This window comes from Carcharodon carcharias, chromosome 17 (genome assembly GCF_017639515.1).
Source record: "Carcharodon carcharias isolate sCarCar2 chromosome 17, sCarCar2.pri, whole genome shotgun sequence".
Lineage (NCBI taxonomy): Eukaryota > Metazoa > Chordata > Chondrichthyes > Lamniformes > Lamnidae > Carcharodon > Carcharodon carcharias.
In genome coordinates, this window is record NC_054483.1 from 63,788,814 (window position 1) to 63,810,265 (window position 21,452).

The 21,452-nt window shown below is 37.9% G+C and overlaps 2 protein-coding genes across 9 annotated transcripts in view; one reads left to right on the forward strand and one right to left on the reverse strand.

Annotated features, from left to right (window-relative positions):
* The window catches only part of noc3l (NOC3-like DNA replication regulator), a 67,824-nt gene extending 52,948 nt beyond the window's left edge, over nt 1-14,876 (forward strand). For 2 of the 4 annotated variants that reach the window (XM_041210530.1, XM_041210532.1), the window contains 11 exons: nt 4,755-4,886; nt 5,021-5,101; nt 6,056-6,156; nt 6,343-6,415; nt 6,530-6,593; nt 6,765-6,836; nt 11,353-11,534; nt 12,699-12,827; nt 13,337-13,434; nt 13,788-13,872; nt 14,257-14,876. In XM_041210530.1, the coding sequence (XP_041066464.1) occupies nt 4,755-4,886; nt 5,021-5,101; nt 6,056-6,156; nt 6,343-6,415; nt 6,530-6,593; nt 6,765-6,836; nt 11,353-11,534; nt 12,699-12,827; nt 13,337-13,434; nt 13,788-13,872; nt 14,257-14,385 (1,146 nt within the window). In that variant the 3' untranslated portion in view covers nt 14,386-14,876. Of the gene's footprint in view, nt 1-4,754; nt 4,887-5,020; nt 5,102-6,055; nt 6,157-6,342; nt 6,416-6,529; nt 6,594-6,764; nt 6,837-9,927; nt 10,017-11,352; nt 11,535-12,698; nt 12,828-13,336; nt 13,435-13,787; nt 13,873-14,256 lie in introns of those variants that run through there. The other 2 variants (XM_041210531.1, XR_005945725.1) reach the window with 2 other exon arrangements.
* A 1,934-nt stretch (nt 14,877-16,810) lies between these two features.
* Nucleotides 16,811-21,452, reverse strand: part of plce1 (phospholipase C, epsilon 1) — a 418,731-nt gene continuing 414,089 nt past the window's right edge. For all 5 annotated transcript variants that reach the window (XM_041209226.1, XM_041209229.1, XM_041209227.1 and 2 more), the window contains one exon: nt 16,811-19,818. The gene's annotated coding sequence lies outside the window, so the exon portion shown is untranslated. The remainder of the gene's footprint in view (nt 19,819-21,452) is intronic.

Below are 21,452 nucleotides of genomic sequence, written 5' to 3' on the forward strand. Positions count from 1 at the left end.
TCTACCCTCACACCTTCCTCTCCCTCCCAGAACCGTGATAAGGCCCCCTTGTCCTTATTTATCACCCCACCAGCCTCCGCATTCAAAGGATCATCCTCTGCCATTTCTGCCAACTCCAGTATGATGCCACCTCCAAACACATCTTCCCTTAACCCCCCCCCCGGCTGCTCTCGGCAGGCATCGTTCCCTCTGGGACACCCTGATCCATTCCTCCATCACCCTATACACCTCAACTCCCTCCCAAGGCACCTTCCCATGCAACCGTAGAAGGTGCAACATCTGCCCCTTTACTTCCCCTCTCCTCACCGTCTAAGGGCTCAAACACTCCTGTCAAGTGAAGCAGCATTTCACTTGTACTTCCTTCAATTTAGTCTACTGCATTCGCTGCTCCCAATGTGGTTTCCTCCAAATTGGAGAGACCAAATGCAGACTGGGTGACCGCTTTGCAGAACACCTTCGGTCTGTCCGCAAGCATAATTGATTTCTTTGGTTAGCCATGGTTGATTTACTTTTCTTGTTTTCTGTCTCAGGAATGTATATTTGCTGTAGACCATGTAATACTTCTTTAAATACTAGCCATTGCCTGCCTACTGTCAAATCTTTGCATGTATTTTACCCAATCCACCATAGTCAACTTGCTCCCTCATACCTTCATAGTTTCCTTTGCTCAGATATAAGAGCCTAGTTTCAAACTTAATATAAAATTCCATCAAACAATGGTCAGTATTTCCTAAAGGCTCCTTTTTAGCAAGGTCATTAACTAACCCTTTCTTATTACATGATGCTAAATCTGAAATTGCCTGATCCCTAGTTGATTCTTCAACGTACTGCCCCAGAATCCATCTCGGATCCACTCCAGGAAGTCATCCTTCACAGCATTAGTGCTGATTGAGTTTATCCGATCTATATGTAAATTGAAGTTGACCGTTATTACTGTAACACCCTTCTTACTTGCAGCTCTGATATCGTGATTTATACCGTACCCACTACAGTTTGGTGACCTATTAACAACTTCCAACAAGTTTTCTGCCCCTTGCTGTTTCTTAGCTCCATCCAAATTGATTCTACATCTTGATTCTTTGACCTAAGACCCCCTCTCACTAATGTACTGCTCTTGCTCCTTATTAGCAGTGCTATGCCACTTTGTTTTCCCTTTTGCCTATCCTTCCTAAATTACAAATATCCCTGAATATTCCGTTCCCAGCCTTGGTCACCCTGTAACTGTGTCTCCATAATGGCAATTAAATCATAACCATTTACCTTTACTTGCGCCTTCAAATCATCTAACTTGTTGCAAATGCTGCTTGCATTCAGATAGTTTCCTTAACATGTCTTTTTAACATTTCTCCTCATTCTGATCCTATTTAATGCCTGCCTTCACTCTGCCTTCTAATTTCACCTACTACTTTTCTACTTCCAGTTTTGAGTTTTGCTTCGCTCCCTATCAGGTTCCCATCGCCCTGCCAATCTGTTTTAAACCCTCCGCAACAGCACTTGCAAATCTCCCTGCGAGGATGTTAACCCTGGTCCTGCTAAAGTGCAACCTGTCCATCTTTCACAAGTCCCACCTGCCTCAGAATCTGTCCCAATGTCTCAGAAACCTGATGCCCTCCGTCCTACATCAGTTTTCCAATTGCATGTTCAATCGCTCAATCCTGCTATTCGTGTGCTCACCAGCACACGGTACAGGGAGTAATCCTGAGATTTCTGCTTTTGAGGTCCTGCTTTTTAATTTCTTTCCTAATTCCCTAAAATCTGCTTTCAGGACTTCATCCCTCTTCCTACCTATGTCGCTGTTATCAATGTGGTCCACAATTTCTGCCTGTTCACCTTCCCCCAGAAGAATGTCCTGCAGCTGGTCCGTGACATCATTGACCCTGACACCAGGGAGGCAAAATACCATCATTGAGTCATGTCTACGGCCACAGAAACGCCTGTCTATTGCCCTAACTAATGAATCCCCTATCAGTGTTGCTGTTCCGCTCTTCTTTCTCCCCTCTTATGCAGCTGAGTCACCCATGGCGCCACAGAATTTGTTCTTGCTACGCTCCTGAGGAACCATTGCCCTCACCAGTATCCAAAATGGAAAACTGGTTAGTAAGTGAGGTCGATTCAGGGGACCCCTGCACTACCTGCCTGGTTGTCTTAGACTGCCTGGCAGTTACCCATTCCCTGTTCGTCTGCATTCTCCTAACCTGTGGTTTGACCAGCTCACTAAATGTGCTTTCCATGTAGTTCTCTGCCTTGCAGATATGCCACAGTGACTCCAGCAGCCATTCGAGTTCCAAAACACAGAGGTCTGTCTTCTGTAGCCAGTGACATTTCCTGCAGATGTGTTTGTCTAGGACACATGGTGAGCCCATGATTTCCCTCATTCCACAGGATGCACATTCCACTCGGCTGAGCTACCCTGCCATTCCTTAACCTTTACAAACTCTTTGTTATAAGTAGAATAACTGATAAGTTATTCACCACTTAACTTTTTCCCCTGCACCAAAGTTAGAAACCAAATACTGGAGGCTGAAAAAAGTAGATCCAGGTGCTGCTGACTGTCTCCAGGTTCTCCCTTCACCCGTTCTTTTGGATGCTGCTGACCGCCTCCAGGTCCTCCTTTCACCCACTCTTGTGGGTGTTGCTGTCTGCCTCCGGATCCCCTCTTCACCCAGTTTAACTGTTTAGTTCAGGTCTCAAATCCATTTTCCTACCTGTTATGTAGAAACAAAAATGTTTTGGCTTTTAATGCAAAAATAGAATATTTACTTAGATATAAACTGAACCGTTTTAAACCTTCAGGTTGTAATTTAGAAATGAAAACAAACTTTTATTTTGACCTCTATGCATCAAACTCTGGTTTAGCCAAACTTACAGAATGAAATGGGTATAAAAGCGGAATGTATATATATATATATGTATATATATATATATATCATTAAATTGACTAAGTCTTGTGTTATAAAGATTGTTGGCTATAATCTTAATGTCTCTATATTACTTGTGCTTTAGAATTACTGTTAGCCTGAGGATTGATATTTTATGTAAAATTCTTCCTCACATCATTTCTATTCTATTCCATTTATTGTAAATGGTTTATTACCTCATTGTTTATTTGTCGAAACATAACTAAAATTTATAAATTCCAAATCTACAGGGGAGTGTTTCACTTTTTTGCATCTTTTTCTTCCCTTCGCAAAAAGTTGAGGGGTTCTCAATTTAGGCCCTTTGGCACATTGAGCAATCAGTTTATCTGTGACAGCGAGGTGAGCTACAGGTTGCACCCTGGGTATGGGTATTGCTAAGTTCCAGGATGGTTCTGTAACTTAAAGATTGCATTTTTTTTTCCTTGTGTCACTTAATGAATTGCTTGATTTTTTTGTTGGGATAATCTGAATACATTATCCAAAAGGCATTCTGGAATTGTTGTAGGCAAATTGAGTTTGAAAGAATAAACATAGTGTCATCCCTATCCTGAAGTGTTTTGTTTATCATAACCTTTTCTGTGTGTGGGGCTAATTTAATTAGACGATTAGACTCCATGGTTTAAATTATCAATGTTGTGAGGTGTAAAACAGGCTTTTGAAATGGAGATGAGTAAAGCTAGGGTGAAATCTCAGCAGAGATGCTGTGAATAAAATTTCCATTTTTAGATAAGTAGGTAAGTGTTTGGTTTTCAGAGGGACAGGGAAAATATTTACAACTGGCAAGATAAATAAGGCAAGGTTATTACGTTGGTTTTTCGCATAAGTGCTGGCCATAATGAGAACATGAAAGATTTTTATATTCTGAGGAAAGTAACTTTTAAAGACAACTGGAAGCAATGGAATTTACAGATCAAAAAAGGAGAAATATATTTAAAGAAGGATGGAAGGCTGTGTAAGGTGTGGCCATGTGAGATCTTGGAAGGTGCACTGTGTGAAACAGACTTGGGAAAAGCCTCTAGCCACCCTGCAGAAGTTCACTGTTCCAGTAGCCAAAGTTGTGTTAAAAGGCTTTGGAAGTCCATTGACCAGTGGGTACTTGTGGTAAAATTGCTGGATGACTATAAATTTGTCACCTATTTGGATGTTGCCTTAAAGTGGGTGAGAAGTAGAGAGCCTGGTTAAGCAGAAATTTAGGAACTGTTATAAATGTAATCTTGTGTGTGTTTAAGTTTGTTCTTCTTTTGTTAATAAACATTTTAATTTAATCTTTAACGGTGGTAGAGGACTCATTACTTCTGACTTCTGTGCATAATAAATACAAATTGTAAAAATCGTTGTGATAGCATGGCCAGGTTTCCCTTGTGGATTTGGTCAGCCTGGCAAATACCACCTGCTATATCATAACAGTTGCATATCAATCTTCACAGCCTTAATGGTCATGGGTGGTGCACAAAAACGAATTTATAGAAATAATGTACTAAAGATATATATATAGTGGATTTCAGTTTGTTTGGTGCTGTCTGGCATCACACAATCCATGATGTAAAATTTATTGATTCACTAGGAAGTAACATAATTGTAAAATGTACAGAAATTTCAAAAGGTCTGGCAACCTTGTTCTCCTTTCCTTTTTATAAACAAACCCACCTACCTGCTCAGCACATCCTCCCATCCTTCGCTCTATAAAGATCCATTTAATTTTGCTGAGCCCATTTGTACTGTTCACTTTCAATGATCTTCCCTGGCAACGTATTCCACATCTTGAGATGCAAAATATCCAAATGACTTTCCAATCAGGTGCACCCTGTTAAAACATAATTATATTTCTCCATTCAGGTGCTGAAGACATTTCTTGCCTTGCGGATTAAGGAAGTGGAAATTAAAAAAGATTCAGAAGAGATCGCCCCTAAAAAACGATTCATGACATGCAAAGAGAAGAGGAAAAATCTTTCTAGAATGCAGCGAAAGGTAATGTTTTCACTATCAAATTCTTGTTGCATTGCCAAGCAAATGTGTGGAAGTGTTCTTTTATTCTGTTAAAATGATTATTCCTAATGCTTTGACAAGTAAATCAATTTGTTTTTAAAATGTGTATTTTTTAGTGGAAAAAAGCAGAGGAGAAACTAGAGAAGGAACTTCTTGAAACAGAAGCTTCAGAAAGTAAAGACAAAAAACTAAAACTGGTATGTGGTTTCTATGTTTCAGTTCTTCGTGCCTCTATATCTCTGGTTTGCACCTAAATAGTGAAAGCACACTACCAAAATCTCCCACGTACCCAAGTCAGAAACTAGATTTACAATAGATCGAAAAAGTACTGAAATCTAAAAAAGAGGCTGCTACTGTTAGTTTTACAAACCACTCACCTGCTGCTAATTTTGGTACTGGAATGAGGTCACCAAGATGAATTTAAAAGAGTGTGAAAAAGTGAAATATATGCCAAGTATATGATACCACAGTAAGATGCTAGAGTGTTTTGAGGAGGAACTGAAAGTTCCTGAACTGATGCGGACAACAAAGATCTAAAACATTAAAGCTGAGCTACAAGTGAAAGGCGGGTGTGTGTATTTAGCAAGCAGAAAATATAAATAATTATCAGACATCTCTGGGGGAGTCCTGTGCATGGTTGAGGGTATGGGGGGGGATGGTGGTCTGAGTCCCCTGGGTGGTTGGGGGTATTCAGTGGGGGGAGGACGTGGGGAAAGAGTCTCGGTGGAGGCGGTGGGGAAGGGGGGGTGGGGGTGGTCAGGGTGGTTCGGTGCTATGTTGCACAGAAGCTAGAAGCGGTTTTAATTCTTCTAACTTTCTCTGGGCAACTATTACTGAATGACAATCAGAACCATCTTAAGTTTGCGACTTAAATCACGTTTTCGATGGTTCCCATTACAGGGCAATTGCCTGAAGAAAGTTTGAACTGCCCAGGCAATTGCCAAGCAATCATAACCTGGCTTCTTCACCCTCCTCCCAGATCTTTGGGTACCCTGCCAGATACACTGCCCTGGAGCTCGGAAGTTATGGGCCAATGTTTATAGTTCTGTACATTATTCTTGTGCAAAATTTGTTGAACTTCCTCAATAGATTCTGTTTTTAATTAGTCCAAAGTAAGATTTTACTCATGGAGTTTTCTCCCTTGCTGACAGCACACAGAAACCCTAAACATTGTGTTTCTGACATACTTCAGAATCCTAAAGAAGGCACAGAAATCTTTACTTCTTCCTGGTGTTCTAGAAGGCCTTGCCAAGTAAGGGAACATTTTTAATTTATTTCTATAATGCAGGGGCACTATTTAAAATGAGAATTCCAGCATCAGTGTTTAAGTTTATGATTTGTCTCTTGCAATTGCCTATCACGCAAAACCACCTATAATCTGCTGTGTTTTCAGTATTCTTTCCAAATGTAGAAGCTAACCGTACAAATGTTCTCTCAGATTTGCTCACCTCATTAATGTGGAATTCTTTGATGACCTTCTGGTAGTTCTGTACTCTCTGATTGACTCTGGGGTGAGTGCAAGTTATTTCAATACATCAGAGATTTTATATTACATCAATCGGTCAGACGGTTTGCTCTTGTAATGATTGCTATAGTTTAGCCTGAACTTCACTTTCTTGTTACAGAGCCTTAATTATAGGGAGTGCCTTCACTGTATTCAGGCTGCCTTTCATGTACTTTCTGGTCAAGGTAGGTCCTTTAAGCAGATATTAAATTCAAAAGGTTGCCATCGTTTCTGTATTTCACAATACACCTGATCATCATTATGTTTCTCCTTTTTCTTAAACTATTCTGGATGAAATTTAAGGCAATTCCGCATCTACAAATTCAATTCTTTCAACTTTCTATTCTGTTCTGCAGGTGATGTGCTGAACATTGATCCAATGAAATTCTACACTCAGCTTTATAAGATGTTGTTTGCACTACATGCTGGTAAGTTAAAGTTTCTGTAATTTTAAAAAATTAGTAATTGATTAACAAGCAGCAAAAATGTGATAGGTTAAGTGCTTCACTTGACACCCAACCAGAATTTCATGAGCTGCATTCCCCAAGAGCGAAATCCAATGTAAAGTGGCTCATACCTCTCGAATTCTAACTCAATGCTTAATAAGGAAATTACATTGGAAGCAATCTTTACAAATTCCCAGAAACTGTGCCATAAGCAAATGAAAAGTTTGTGCATAAATTTTGGAAACTGATTAATGGACTATGACCATTAGTATTTATCCTATTGCATTGTTTATCTGGTTTTGTTTTTCAGGAAAAAATATGGTGGCAAAATTGAGAATGTATGGAGATAAGGGCAACATTGTGATATGGATTGGTAATTATTTAGAAAGTGGGAAGCAGGACATGGATAAAAATTTTGTTCTCAGATTAGCTGGATATCACAAGTAGTGTTCTCCAGGCATCTGTATTAGGGCCTCAGCTTTTTCACTGTGTACATTAATGATTAGGATGAAGAAGAAACAGAAGTATATCCTGGTTTGCAGATGATGCTTACGTTAGCAGGAAGTTGCAAAGGATATATAGACAGACTACTAAGTGAGTAAGCAAAACTATAGCAGATTGAATTCAATTTAGAGAAGTATGAGTTTTGTTTGGATCTGAGAAAGAGGAACTGGATTATTTTCTTAATGGTCAGAGCCTAGGACCTGTGGAGGGGCAGAAGAATTTTGGTATCCATATACACAACTCACCAAAAGCATAGGTACAAAAAGTAATCAAAAATATCTCAAGTGGATTGGTCAGATCCCATCTGCAATGCCGCATTCAATTTTAGATACGAAACCTCAGGAAGATACTACTTTTGGAAAGTGTATGGTACAGATTCACCAGAATGGTGCCTGAACTTTACAATAAACTTGGCTTGTATACCTTTAAGCTTAGACAGTTGTGGGATGATTGAAGAATTTAAAATGATTAGGTTCAGTAGTGTTATGACCACAGCCGTTGATATTTGCTGAGCAAGCCAAATCCCAGAGGGAAACTGGTCGTACTGATAATAACTTTTTTTATATTTTGAAAACTAAGGAAAGAACTACTGTTCCCAGAAGCATTGAATCCCAGTAGCACTGTTTTAGGATTTTAAAAATTTATTAACAAGAAGGAAAAAAACTTAAGCACGCAAGATTAAAGCTAGACAGTTAAAGCAGGTTTACAAAATATCTCCCAAAGAAACCCACTTGGTCAGAACACCATAAGACACAAGAGCAGAAGTAGGCCATTCGGCCCATCGAGTCTGCTCTTTCATTCAATAAGGTCATGACTGATCTGATAATCCTCAAATCCACTTTCCTGCCTTTTCCCCATACCCCTTGATTCCCTTACTGATTAAAAATCTATCTATGCCTTGAATATACTTAACGACCCAGCCTCTACAGCCCTCTGTGGTAAAGAATTCCACAGATTGACTACCTTCTGAGAGAAGAAATGCCTCCTCATCTCTGTTTTAATTGAGCGACCCCTTACTCTGAGATTATACCCTCTGGTCCTGGACTCCCCAACAAGAGGAAACAACCCCTCAACATCTACCCTGTCAAGCCACCTAAGAATCTTATATGTTTCAATAAGGTTGCCTCTCATTCTTCTAAACTCTGAGTACAGGTGCAACCTACTCAACCTCTCCTCATAAAATCCCTCCATCCCTGGGATCAATCTAGTGAACCTTCTCTGGACTGCCTCCAATGCCAGTATACCCTTCCTTAGATAAGGGAACCAAAACTGTTCACAGTATTCTAGGTGTGGTCTAACTACTATAGTATAGCCTTGTATAGTTTTAGCAAGATTTCCCTACTTTTATAATCCATTCCCTTTGAAATAAAGGCCAACATTCCATTTGCCTTCCCTATTACCTACTGAAATTGTATGCTAGCTTTTTGTGATCCGTGCACAAGGACCCCCCAAATCCCTCTGTGATGCAGCTTTCTTCAGCCTTTCTCCATTTAAGTAATATTCAGCTCCTCTATTCTTACTGCCAAAGTGCATAACCTCACATTTTCCCACATTATAGTCCATCTGCCACATTTTTGCCCACTCACTTAACCTGACTATATCCCTCTGTAGACACTGTGTCACCCTCACCACTTGCCTTCCCACCTATTTTTGTGTCATCTGCTAATTTGGCGATTTCCCTCATCCAAGTCATTAATATATATTGTAAATAATTGTGACCCCAGGACTGACCCACTACTTACAGGCTGCCATCCTGAAAATGCCCCCCTTATCCCTGTCTTCTCCTAGTTAGCCAGTCCTCTATCCATGCTAATATACTTATCGTATTAAGTAGTTTTATGTGTGGTGCCTTATCGAACGCCTTTTGGAAATCCAAATATATTACATCTACTGGTTCCCCTTTTATTTATCCTGCTTGTTACCTCCTCAAAGAATTCCAATAAATTTGTCAGACATGATTTCCCTTTCATGAAGCCATGCTGACTCTGCTTGATTATATTATGCATTTCTAAATGCTCTCCTATTACATCCTTTATAATAGACTCTAACATTTTCCCAATGACAGATGTTAAGTTAACTAGCTTATAGTTACCTGTTTTTTGTCTCCCTCCCCTTTTGTCAGTTTTCCAATCCTCTGGGACTTTTCCAGAATCTAAGGATTCTTGGAAGATTACTACCAGTGCATCCACTATCTCTGCAGCTATTTCCTTTAATATCCTAGGATACAACCCATCAGGTTCAGGTGACTTATTGGCCTTTAGCCCCATTAGTTTCCCAGTACTTTTTCTCTAATGATATTTATTTACCCCCCGCCTTTTGTCCCATGATTATTTTATATTTTTGGTATGCTATTAGTGTCTTCTACCATAAAGACTTACGCAAAGTATTTATTCAACTTCTCTTCCATTTCCTGAATCCCCATTATTATTTCCCCTTCCTCATTCTCTAAGGGGCCTATATTGACTTTGGCCTCTCTCTTCCTTTTTATATATTTAAAGAAGCTCTTGCTGTCTGTTTTTACATTACTTGCTAATTTACCCTGAGTTTATTTTCTCCCTCTTTATTACAGGTAAACTACTTGGCAACAGCTCCCATATAGATTTTTAACCAGAAAACACTATCAATATTACCCAATGCAAAACTGCTGTCACTTTAAAGGTATACCACACGACTTCTCACTCTCTTCCATTCTGCTGTGTTAAAAATCCAAGCAAGTTCAGAAAACATACTGCTTTCTGAGACACGTTTCTGGTTTGACTAGATGGCTGTTTCAGATTTCACACCTTTTCTCAGTACAAGGCTGGTCTCAGGACATCTCCCCCACACAGCCAACCACAACTCAACTAACCATCTTTCCTTAAATATCATTTCTTCCCCCTTTCATCTTAAATTTCTTTGTTCTTAAAAGCCTCTAACTCAACTTCTGCAAATATAAAAATCTTTCATGTTTTCCTATTGCCTCCGCTTTTGGGTCAAATAAAATGTAATAACCTTCCCTTTACTTATGAAATGTTTCTAAGTTGTAAAAGTCCCTTGTCACTTCTAAATTCCTTTTTGAAATTTAACAGCTGAAAAGTCAAGTCCTTACCTATCACCTAATGCAAATTTTAAAACCCAACTTATTTTCTTGTAAATCCACTTCACCAGAGCCTGTCATTACAAATGCATACATCGAGCACATTTACCCTTTTATCTATCAATTCTCATAGATAACCTGTCTTTACTAACCTTCCCCCAGTTTTATTAATCATGGACACACACACACACAGCCTTCTTTACAGAATACCACCATATTACCAAAAAATTTTTAAAAAATCCATTTTCAGAGTAAGGATATCAAAAGATGTGGAGCAAAAGTGGGGAAGTGGAGTTGGTGTACAGATCAGTCAGTATCTGATTGAATAGTGAAACAGGCTGGTGGGGCTGAAGCGCCTAGTCTTATTTCTGTGCCATTATGGAGAGCAAATATAGTAGTGAATATTTTTGTTGGACTTTCTTTTTATTTGCAGCATCTTCTGGTGCCCTCCATTACAGTGGTTTGAAGGATCATTTCATGGTTTGACACCAGTTTGAGTTGACTCACTTACAAAGTTCTTTCTTTGATTCCAGTTTTTATGCCATTTCTGAATTAAGATGTTGGTTTATCAATTTGAGTGGTTTGTGCTATGAGCCATATCTAAATATAATCTAGATTGAGAATGCTGATGCTAATTTCTTGGTGGATCCTTTGACAAGATCGAGAGGAAACTGTAATCCAACCTAGCACAAATGAAAAGACAGTTTGGTAATTCCCAACTCCTCTTTCCTGACTGATTACTATTGTCTCTGGGAACAGTCAGTAGTGATTTCTGATGCATTGTATGCAAAGGTCTTGGGGAACAGCAAATTGAAACAGTTTGGCCCTGCTCTCCTGCGTGAATATCACAACCTTAAAGCAGCTCTCAAAATGAATTGCTTTGATAGCTGTTTGAACATTATTAATTCTGTTTTTCAGGAGATACAAATGAAGATGTTTTGATTATGCTGCAATGTATAGATGTGATGCTGACAAAACGCCGAAAGCAAGTTTCTTTACAGCGTGCTGTTGCTTATATAAAACGTCTGACTATTCTTGCACTTAATGTTCTACCCAATTCTGCCATTGGTATCCTGGCAACTAATAGAGTGTTAATGAATGTAAGTGCTTTTTTACTGGGAGAATATTTAGTTATAACTAAGTTGAGTTTATGACCTGCTCTCCACCTAACACCTTAGCCATCTATTCAACTTGTTCATGCCTTTGTCACCGTCAGATGACTATTCCAGTGTTCCTGTCTTGCCTCCTATCCTGCACCCTCTGTAAGCTTCAGCTCATCTAAAACTCTGTTTCACATCCTATCACACATCAAATCTTACTCGCCTATTATCCCTGACTTTGCTGACTTTCATTGGTCTCTAGTTCCCCATTGTTATTTTTATTTAAAATTTTCATCCTTGTGTTTAAATCTTTTTATGGCCTAACTCCTTCCTATCTCCATAATCTCCAACCTTTATAGCCTCTCTTGTTTCCCCCTTCGTCCATTGAATACTCTCTGCCTCTGGTGGATTATGCATCTCCTCACTCTCCTTTCACCTCTACCATGACAACCAAGCATTCCACTGCTTGTCTCCACGTTTCAGAATTCCCTAGTTAATCCCCTTCGTCTCTCCAAAAACCCCTCCTCCTCAAAAGGCCTTCTTAGAACCTACTTCTTCAATTATGGTTTTGATCATCCCTCATAATATTTTCCTCTTACTCAGCATTTGTTGTTTTCTTTTTACCTGTGAAGTGCCTTAGGGTGAATTTATTTTAAGTTGAAAGCACTGTATAAATATATGTTGTTATTGCTATTAGGATATAAATTCTTGAATAGGGTAGTATGCAGTCCTCAATTTAGCAATATTAATAAGTAGATTATTTTTATATTTTTGTCAGGCATTGCTCAGTGAAGGTTTTTGTAGTTACTTGCAAGTTATAAAGTTAGCCATGCTTGTAGGTTCAGCATGATGAGCCCTCAATTAGTTGAAATGTTACCTTTGCCTATGACAGATAATTGAATGCCAGGATTTGCCTCTGAAGCTTGCACTTTGCTGGTATTGTATCCGCAAAAGAAAGATGCCCTTGAACAAAGTAGAAGTTAAAAGCATCACATTGTTGAAAGTGAAAACAAGTGATTATGTTACTGAGAAACCAAATTACATATTAATGGTTACAGTTAGATTGTACTTTATTTATGCAACTCATAACGTGAGAAACTGCTTCCTTATGGAAGGATTAAAGTTGAATTGCACCATATACAATGAAATTTTTATTTCCTCCAGTCATTTCCTAAGACGGATATTTTGCTGGACAGTGAATCCCATGGTAGTGGACTTTATCTCCCAGAGCTTGATGAACCTGAATACTGTAATGCACAGAATACTGCCGTGTGGGAGTTACATTACCTCCAGGTAAACTCATTTTGCATTGTATCTCTTACCACATATTTAGCCCTGTTGCTATCGCACAGGTAGGCAATAAATTGGAAACTTTCTGAAATATGATGCCAACCGTTAAGGCAAGTAGATATCTACATGAGTCATATAGAAAAATTAGATAACTCCTTTTCAATGTAATTTAGCAAAAAAACTATTTTCTATATAGTATATTAAATTTATAGCACAGCATAATTAGGACCCTTAAATATGTTTTATTGTTCATATTGTTTAATCGCACTACAATTAGATTTCTTTTGAAATTTGCATGACAATATTTGGAGTGTTCAGCGTTAAAATTGTTGATTTAAACATGCTATCGTCTGTAATATTTTCAGCTAGTACTGGAATAAATATACTGACACAGGCAAATTATCTATAATCAGTCTGTTAGTCATATCTTGTTAGTGCTGTCAGCATTGCATGTAACCAGAATCCAGGGTCACCACAAAATTTTCACTGACCTCCACCTTTTTCTATTGCAGAGACATTTTCATCCTGTAGTGCGGATGTTTGCAGCACATCTTAGTGTTGGTGCTCCATCAGAGGGTTCTGGAGCCCTGAGGGCAGAACTAAGCAGAAAGTAAGGGATTTTACACCAACAAAATGCAATGTCATTGTTAGTAACTCTGGCTGCACAACTTCAGCTTTGAAAATTGTTGTTTGCAATTAACAGTTAATTTCTCAAGTTGAGCATGTTTTCCTACTGCACACGTCTTTGAAGATGCTAAGTTGCATCTGTTGTCTGCAAATTGGCTGCCACATTTGCCCACATTATGGCCAATGAATTCATTTTGAAATGTAGTTAAGTGCTGGGGTTACCCTGACGACCTTTTAGGCGCTATATAAATTGTTCTTTACTCTTGTTATTGGGAATCCTTAAGTACTGAATTTTTAAGTTTGAGCGTATACTAAATGTATTTGTGTTCGATCCAGGCATGCTACAGAGCTTTTTGAGGAGTTCAGCATGAAAGAGATGACTTTCAATCCTCCAATCACATCTTCTGGATCAAACAAAAAGGTAGACAAACTAAAAATTCCATCTATACTTTATCAAGTTTGTAGCTAACAAAAGCATTTAGCTAGGTTAAAGTGTATACTAAAGTGATAAATTTTGCAATAGGATGAAAGATTTTGCACGCTGCTTCTCCTGCCTTTGGAACATGGTCCTTTACTTACGAAACATATGTTAGCTTTGGCAAATGTGCTGTCAGTATCTCAAGACAATTTCTGCTCAGTTTGCCTACAGTTGCAACAATTGTTAAATGCCTTTTCAGACAGAACCAAATGGCAACAAGAAGCCTCAAAAGTAAAGCACTTTTAGCATTGGTGTGGTGTATGTATTAGTTTGTTTAATAAGAGCATGTTCTTTTAAGAATTGACTGGCACTCACTTGTATTTTCAGAAGACTGCACAGCAGAGTGCATTCCTCGATTCAGATCTACATCACCAAATAAACCGGCTCCTAGAGAATCCCTCCATCACTGCTGATCTCAAATTTGCTGACAATTTCCAAGCAGAATCTCACGCATGATTGAAAAGTAGAAGATTGTTGCGTGTTTATTATGCAGGATAGTTTTCAAATGAAACAAAAATTCTGAACAGAGCAACTTGTTTAACTGAGTATTGAATTACCTGTATCAGTTCATTATTTTTGTGGTTTACTTTACTCATGGTATCCATGGTGAATATGTGTGTATATATGTAAACGCTAGTGGATCACCCATAGCCTTGCTCATAATTAAAGGAAATAGCACAAATAACAGGTTGTAATATTGTTTTATAGAGGTCACAGCACGATCCTGCGTAAAAAAAAAAAAAAAATTATCAGGAGCTACCAACTAATTTTCTTGGGCAAGTTTAATAACTGTGACAACATAACTTGAGTTTTTAATACAAACAGGTATTTGTATAAAGAATCTTGTCTGCTTAAACCCTGAAAATTTAAAATGGGGAGGAAGCTTCCAGCTTGTAATGCTTCAAAATGTTGATTTACTACTTTTGATTAATAAATAATTAATCAAACATTTTATTAGTGTTTCTTGGCTATGAAGTGATTTGACATCGAGGATTTTTATAAGGCACAATACAAATACTAGATTATTCTTTCAAAAGTTACTTAGGACATGAGCCAGGTAGATACAAAAGACAGACCAAATGCAACTGAATAGCATACTAATCTAACAATCATATTCTTTATAGAATACTCGATAATTTCAAGTCATCATTGGTCTGTTATTTTCAGACTGATCATTGTTTAAATATTTCTTATGCATTAATAGGAAACAAGAGGTACTGGGTATTTTCCTTTATAATGTTGATTACATACAAAATTAGAATGGAAAACCTTAATTCTCTTCTTCTTTCATAAACTCTCGAGTCTATATTTTGGTGTAATCAGGCCAACTCTGGAGGTTTTTAAAAACAGTGGGCAGAACCCAATTCCAGGATTCCCATCCCTATTCCTAGTGCTGGCAATTTCACTGGTGCAGGATAAGGGTGCATGTAATGAGACTGCAATCCCTACCTGGCCAGTTCCTTTGCAAGGGGTGGGCCATCTAATACCCAACTGCCCCCCACCCCCCAATTTTCGTGGAGTCCAGCCAACTTCTCAAGGACTGCAGTTCATGGCCCTTTAGAGCAGTTGTGAATCATGGTCAGGAAGCTTTTGAAAGGTAAGATGGAAAAGCTTTGACCTTGGCCCCTCATATCCTCCCATACCCCTTACATATGCCTTCCATTACCTCAGTGCACAGTGGGTGAGGAACTTCATTATGTATAGACTTAATGAGCCATATAATAATAGCAAGTACTGATTAAAATAGTGGATGTTTTATCCAGCTGGTGGTGCTGTGCACCATATAGACTCATTTGTGTTTTACCAGCAGACTGTCCAGTATGAGAAGATTGCACTAACCATATCTTAGATCTTTCCATTTAATTTTTAATCATTTTTAGTTTTTCTTCTGGTGTACAAACACTTTGCATCACCTCTCTTTGGCCAGCCACTAGCTGATGCATAAGCAGTGCAAGAGACACATCTGACTACCCCCCCAACCTTTAGGTTTGCACTCTGCTCAATTGCTCCCCTGTTAAGTACAGGCACAAAGTAATAAGTGCAATAAGTAGCTTAGTATGCTTCCCATTATTCAGGATCCAACAGTTTGTGGTAGCAGCTCAGTTTTTTAGATTCCTAACTATCAGAAAACAGGCCAAATCTTCGAAGGAGTGACAATCACCATTGGATGGCCGCTCCCTTTTTTATATACAAAGCTGGAGCTCTGCATTTCCAAACAGTGGACATCAGACATAGCGCTTACCTGTTCTTGCAGTCCTCGTTCATGGTGCAGGATTGTGGGAGGAAGTCTTTTATGGCACTAGCTGCTGTATTTTGGTAAGACTTCATTCACTAACGGTGAACAGTTTTGGACATTTAAATAGCTTTTCAGTATGTTAGTGAGTGAATGTGAGTGAGGAAGTGGATAGGATGCATGTTGTGGCAGGGTGGGTTGAGGTCAGGTCAAGGGGGAAGTCGGTGTTGGGGGGGGTGGAGTGGGAGAGAGAGATCACTTGTCTTGTTACCCAGGAGTTACACATGATTGGGTAACTGTCCAGGTGGAGTAATTATCCAGATAACTGAGTTGGAGACATTTCAGAGGGTTCTGGATACAGGGAATTTGCCCAGTAGAAGTTGAAACTTCTTCATGGGTAATTGCTGCAGAATCCTTGCGTTGGGACTCTTGAGAGGGGCCCCCAGTGCTACATCTGACCATCACAAGACCGGAAGATCTGGGGCATTATTTATTTTGTGGTTTAAATGCTGTAGGCCATTTTATTAGGGAAGATGGATAGATAAAGGAACCAAACAGTTTGAAACATCTTTGATTTTTGTGCTGAAACATTTCAGTCTGACCTCTATTAATCAAGTAAACTTATTTTCATTCAGACTTGTTCTTAAACATGATCCAATTTCATATTTATTCTGGTCAATTCAACATTAATACACATTTTTAAAGTAAGTTATAGATATAAATACATCCAACATTAATTCACAACACAATTCATATACAATCTGAAAACATGATTTGTATAAAAATGACATTTGGCACAATGTTTCAACCCTTAAAAACATAACATTGCACTGTTAAAATTCTTAGAATACCAACACCTTCAGTAATCAAGACATGTCCTTTGCATATCAATAGAACTAAATACAGTAAAGTTAATAGATGAATTGTGGGTTTCTCTCACACAATTGCTGACAATTGTAATTTACCCAATAGTTCAATCTGATAAATAAAACATTCACTGCAAGGAAAATGCATTATACAGTTCAACTGTAGTATTTACAAAACTTAAGACCATGTACTTATCAGCCTTTATTAAGTGAATGTACTTTGACATCAATCCATGGCACTAATATTTGTGCCACGTGCACAAGGCTCCATTAGATGTATATGTACAAATGGCTAGAGTGTACCATTTAAACTTATTTTTAATTGACGTTCACTAATCTTATAAAAAGGTATGGTTAAAACAACAGACTTAAGAAACAAAGTTAATTTATGAACAGCAAAACGTCTAGAAAAGAAACATAACCAAAATGTAAGAAGCACAAAGCTTCTGTTCAGATCGAGCAGCGGTCAGTTAGGGGAAAAAAAACATTAATCCTATAAACAGATCATGTGTTGGACACAAATGAAACAATGAAATGTTCAATCTCAATGTGGAATATTCATTCAACAACACTCTTCATTTTCTAACAAAAGACAATCTATTAACAGGAATTTTATGATTGTGATAATTGTTACCAATATCATAGTGTGATGTTAACACAAAAAAATTCAAAGAGAAGTAAATAAATAATTACTGCAATCTGTCTGAGGATATGCAAAATCAAACCAACTGAATTAGTTGCAGCAAATAGTGTTTTTTATGTCAAATGCCACCTGGAGATTTCACTTTCCATAACATTTTAATTTCATTTAAACATTTTTTAAAAAAAAGTATACCCATCTCCGAGGAAGAGATAAGACAGGACGGTAGATAAGCAAGTTATATTGAAAGTACAAAGAACTGGTTATATGACATATCTGCCAACTATGCTGATGTGCCAACAACAAAGTTTCAACTAAAAGTCTTGTCTAAATAATTAGTGTAGATGAAAATGGCCCAGTCAGTTAGTTTTTAACTGGGTCTTCTAGCAGAGTTTCTGAGATTATCTAGAGCAGAAATATTAATTAATATTGAAATTCAGCAAAGCAGAAATATCAGCTCTTCCCTTGAGCTTTCTTGATGGCTCTTTTAAACAAGAAAATGTAGGGAGCAAACTATATATTTAGGCTTTTCTTGTAGTTTATAATATATGAATGAAAATGCTGAAAAAATTAAAGCCCTTTAAGAGGCAAGTTCAAACAAAATTTTGAAACAGCTAGTGGCTGTTTCTTGACTTTATTCTTACAAATCTCAAAACAATTTACTTAATGCATACTATTTAGTATTTGTTACCAGTTTAATAAGTTACTGTCATATTCTTTTGTTGTCCAAGCTGCAGAATTGATGATTAGTTATCGCCCAGTCAGGCACATAGAAAAATAAAATAGCAGCTTTCGGAAGCTTTAAGGAGAGGAAGTGTTTTCTATCAGCCTCTGTTGCTGCTGTTACTGTTATTTGGGTAGGTTAGGTGCTTTGTACTTTTATATCATAGTGGGTCTTGTGGTCAATTTTTTGATGTGTCACAGCTGTAGCTCTATTTGAACAGTTGCTAAATGTCTTCTGTGTTTCAAAGTCATAACTCATTTAGTGAAGCGTTTAAACACGACAGCTGCTTAGTCACTCCATTAAGGTAAATTAAGTACACACAAGCTGCCAAACACTCGCAATTTTTTTGCACATTGATGGTATTTTTTTTAAAAGAATTTTGTCCTAACAGCACATAATGCATTAAAGTACATAGTCAACAGTTAAGGAAAAAACAAGGAAATTCTTTTCCTGTTTGATTTCATTTTTCACAAAAATTCAAATACACACACACATATATATATATATATATACACACACAATTATCAGATATGTGCATGAAAGTGGGCAATTGTAAATAAAAAATAATTAAAAGTTGTGTTCTATAGTATCAAAATAAGCTTACCACTTGGAACTTAAACATGAGAATATATAACTGCAAAGTGTTAAATCTCTGCTTAAATAAATAATTCAATCTAACAATTATTTTAATACAAACATGGCACAGTGTTTTACATACCTAGAAATTTACATGATTTCCTACTGCAGTAAAATTACATCATTAGCTTCTATATGAACACTGCTTTTCATCAGATTTTATGCATGGATCCAGCACATTCTATCAAGAATATCTCATTTTACTATCTTGTAAACATCAACAAAATGAAGGAACGTTGTGGGACAATTCAGCTTAATGTTACTACCAAAGCTGGCTTCTAGCATGATCCCAGTTCAGAAAGCATATAGGTACCTTTAAAACCTACAAATCCTTCAAATAAGTAATTGGGAAAGTGCACAATGTTTTACAACTCACAACTTGAAAGGTTCTTCGGGTTGTACCTGCATATTTCCATACCCAGTCTAACTGAAGACTGCATTTCGCTCTTGTCTGTGAAAAAGCCCAACAGTATTGGTGGCCGTTTGTTCACATGCCCTCTTCCTTGTTAAAATAAAGTACATCAAAACGAGCCCAGCTTGTTTGGAACTTGTTGCTGACCCATTTTCCTGTGTATCACCAGATGATCTGTTTCATTTCAATGATTGGATTTTGTTATTTAGAAAAGTTATTTGTGCAATTTCCAGTTTTTCATTAGAGCAAAATACCAGGAGGCAGAGGGAGGACTGACGTTACAAGGTTTCTGGTTTTCTCCAGCATTGGTTAAAAGTTCCTGTGCTTCATTTTGGCACAGTACCACAGAAGAATTATTGAGGTCCATTTTACGACAACCTGTGGGAAAAGGGATTTAAAAAAATGTTAAACTACAAGTAGGAACTAGAAAAAGATTCAGAACCATAAAGAAATGTCAATGAGAACTGTCATAATATGTCAATATACAATTAATGAAATATCTATAATCTGGGTTTCTTTTTTCTCACCCTGAATTTGTACTTTGCGATACATTTGTTGAATTTAAAAAATTATAGCAAATTTTAAGTATCACACTTGTAAGATATTTCAGGTTTTTTTTAATAACATCCTAATTTACAATATCCATTATGCATCACCAATGGGAGGAACAGTCTGATTACTGATCTTGGACTCCTAAGGTGGGTATATGAATGCTAACCATCTTCTGCTGAGTCTGACTTTTTTTTAGCTCAGGCCTCAAACAGTACTTTTGTGGGTTGGGGTCCTCAAAAAGTATGATAAGAATCTGTAAGAGGTGATCCAAAATGGTGGCCTTGGAAGCAGGGGAGGAATAAATGCTTTTAATTAGAACATGTGCTACAATGTGAAGATTTTAAACATTACACAGATAGGGAGAAGTATATTGCACTGAACATACTGTTCATGTTTAAGCTAAAATTTCCATTTGCCAGGAATGTGCAAAGAATAAATACAGTGATGGTCAAAAGCTATTATTGGAAATAATTTATCTTTTGTATACTTACTTATCAGTGCCCTTAACACAGTTACCTACATCATCCTCCTCCAACATCTCTCCACTATTATCCAGCTGAGTGTGACTGCTCTCACCTGGTTCCATTCTTATCTATCTAATCATAGCCAGAATATCAACTGGAATGGGTTCCCCTCCTTTTCTTGCACTGGAGCCACCCAAGGATCTATCTTTGGCCCCTTCCTATTTTTTTATTCATAGGCTGTCCACATCCGAATCCGTAGCATTTTCACATGTACGACACCCAACTCTACTTCAACACCACCACCACCAGGCTCGACTCTTCCGATGAAGTTAAATTATCAGACTGCTTATTCAACATCTATTCCTGGATGAGCAGAAATTTGCTCCAATAAAACATTGGGAAGACTGAAGCCATTGCTTTCAGATCCTGCTCCAAGCTCCATTCCCTAGCCACCAACTCCATCCCTCTCCCTGCAAAAATCTGAGAGTAAACCAGTCTCTTCGGAACCTTGGCACAAATCTGCTCAGAAGCACATCTTGGGTGATAAGATCATATAGGATATATGGCACAGAAACAGGCCATTCAGCCCAGCTCCAAAAGCCGCCTAGCAGCTTTTTTTCCCTAAATCTACCATCATAGCCATCTATTCCCTTCTCCCTTATATGCCTGTCTAGTTTCCCCTTGGAAGCATCTATATGATTTGCTTCAACCACTCTCTATGGCAGCAAGTTCCATATTCCCACTACTCTTTAGGTAAAGAACTTTCTGCTGAATAAATATGACATCATGACTATTGCCACCTATTTCCACATCCATGACATATCATAACCTCAGACCCGTCTCGGTTCATTTATGCCTCTGTTACCACCAGACTCGACTAATCCAATATACTGCTGACTGGTCTCCCACTTTCTACCCTCTGTAAACTTGATTTCATCCAAAATTTTGTTATCCTTCTCATTACTTGCACCAAGTCCCGTTCCTCTATCATCCCTA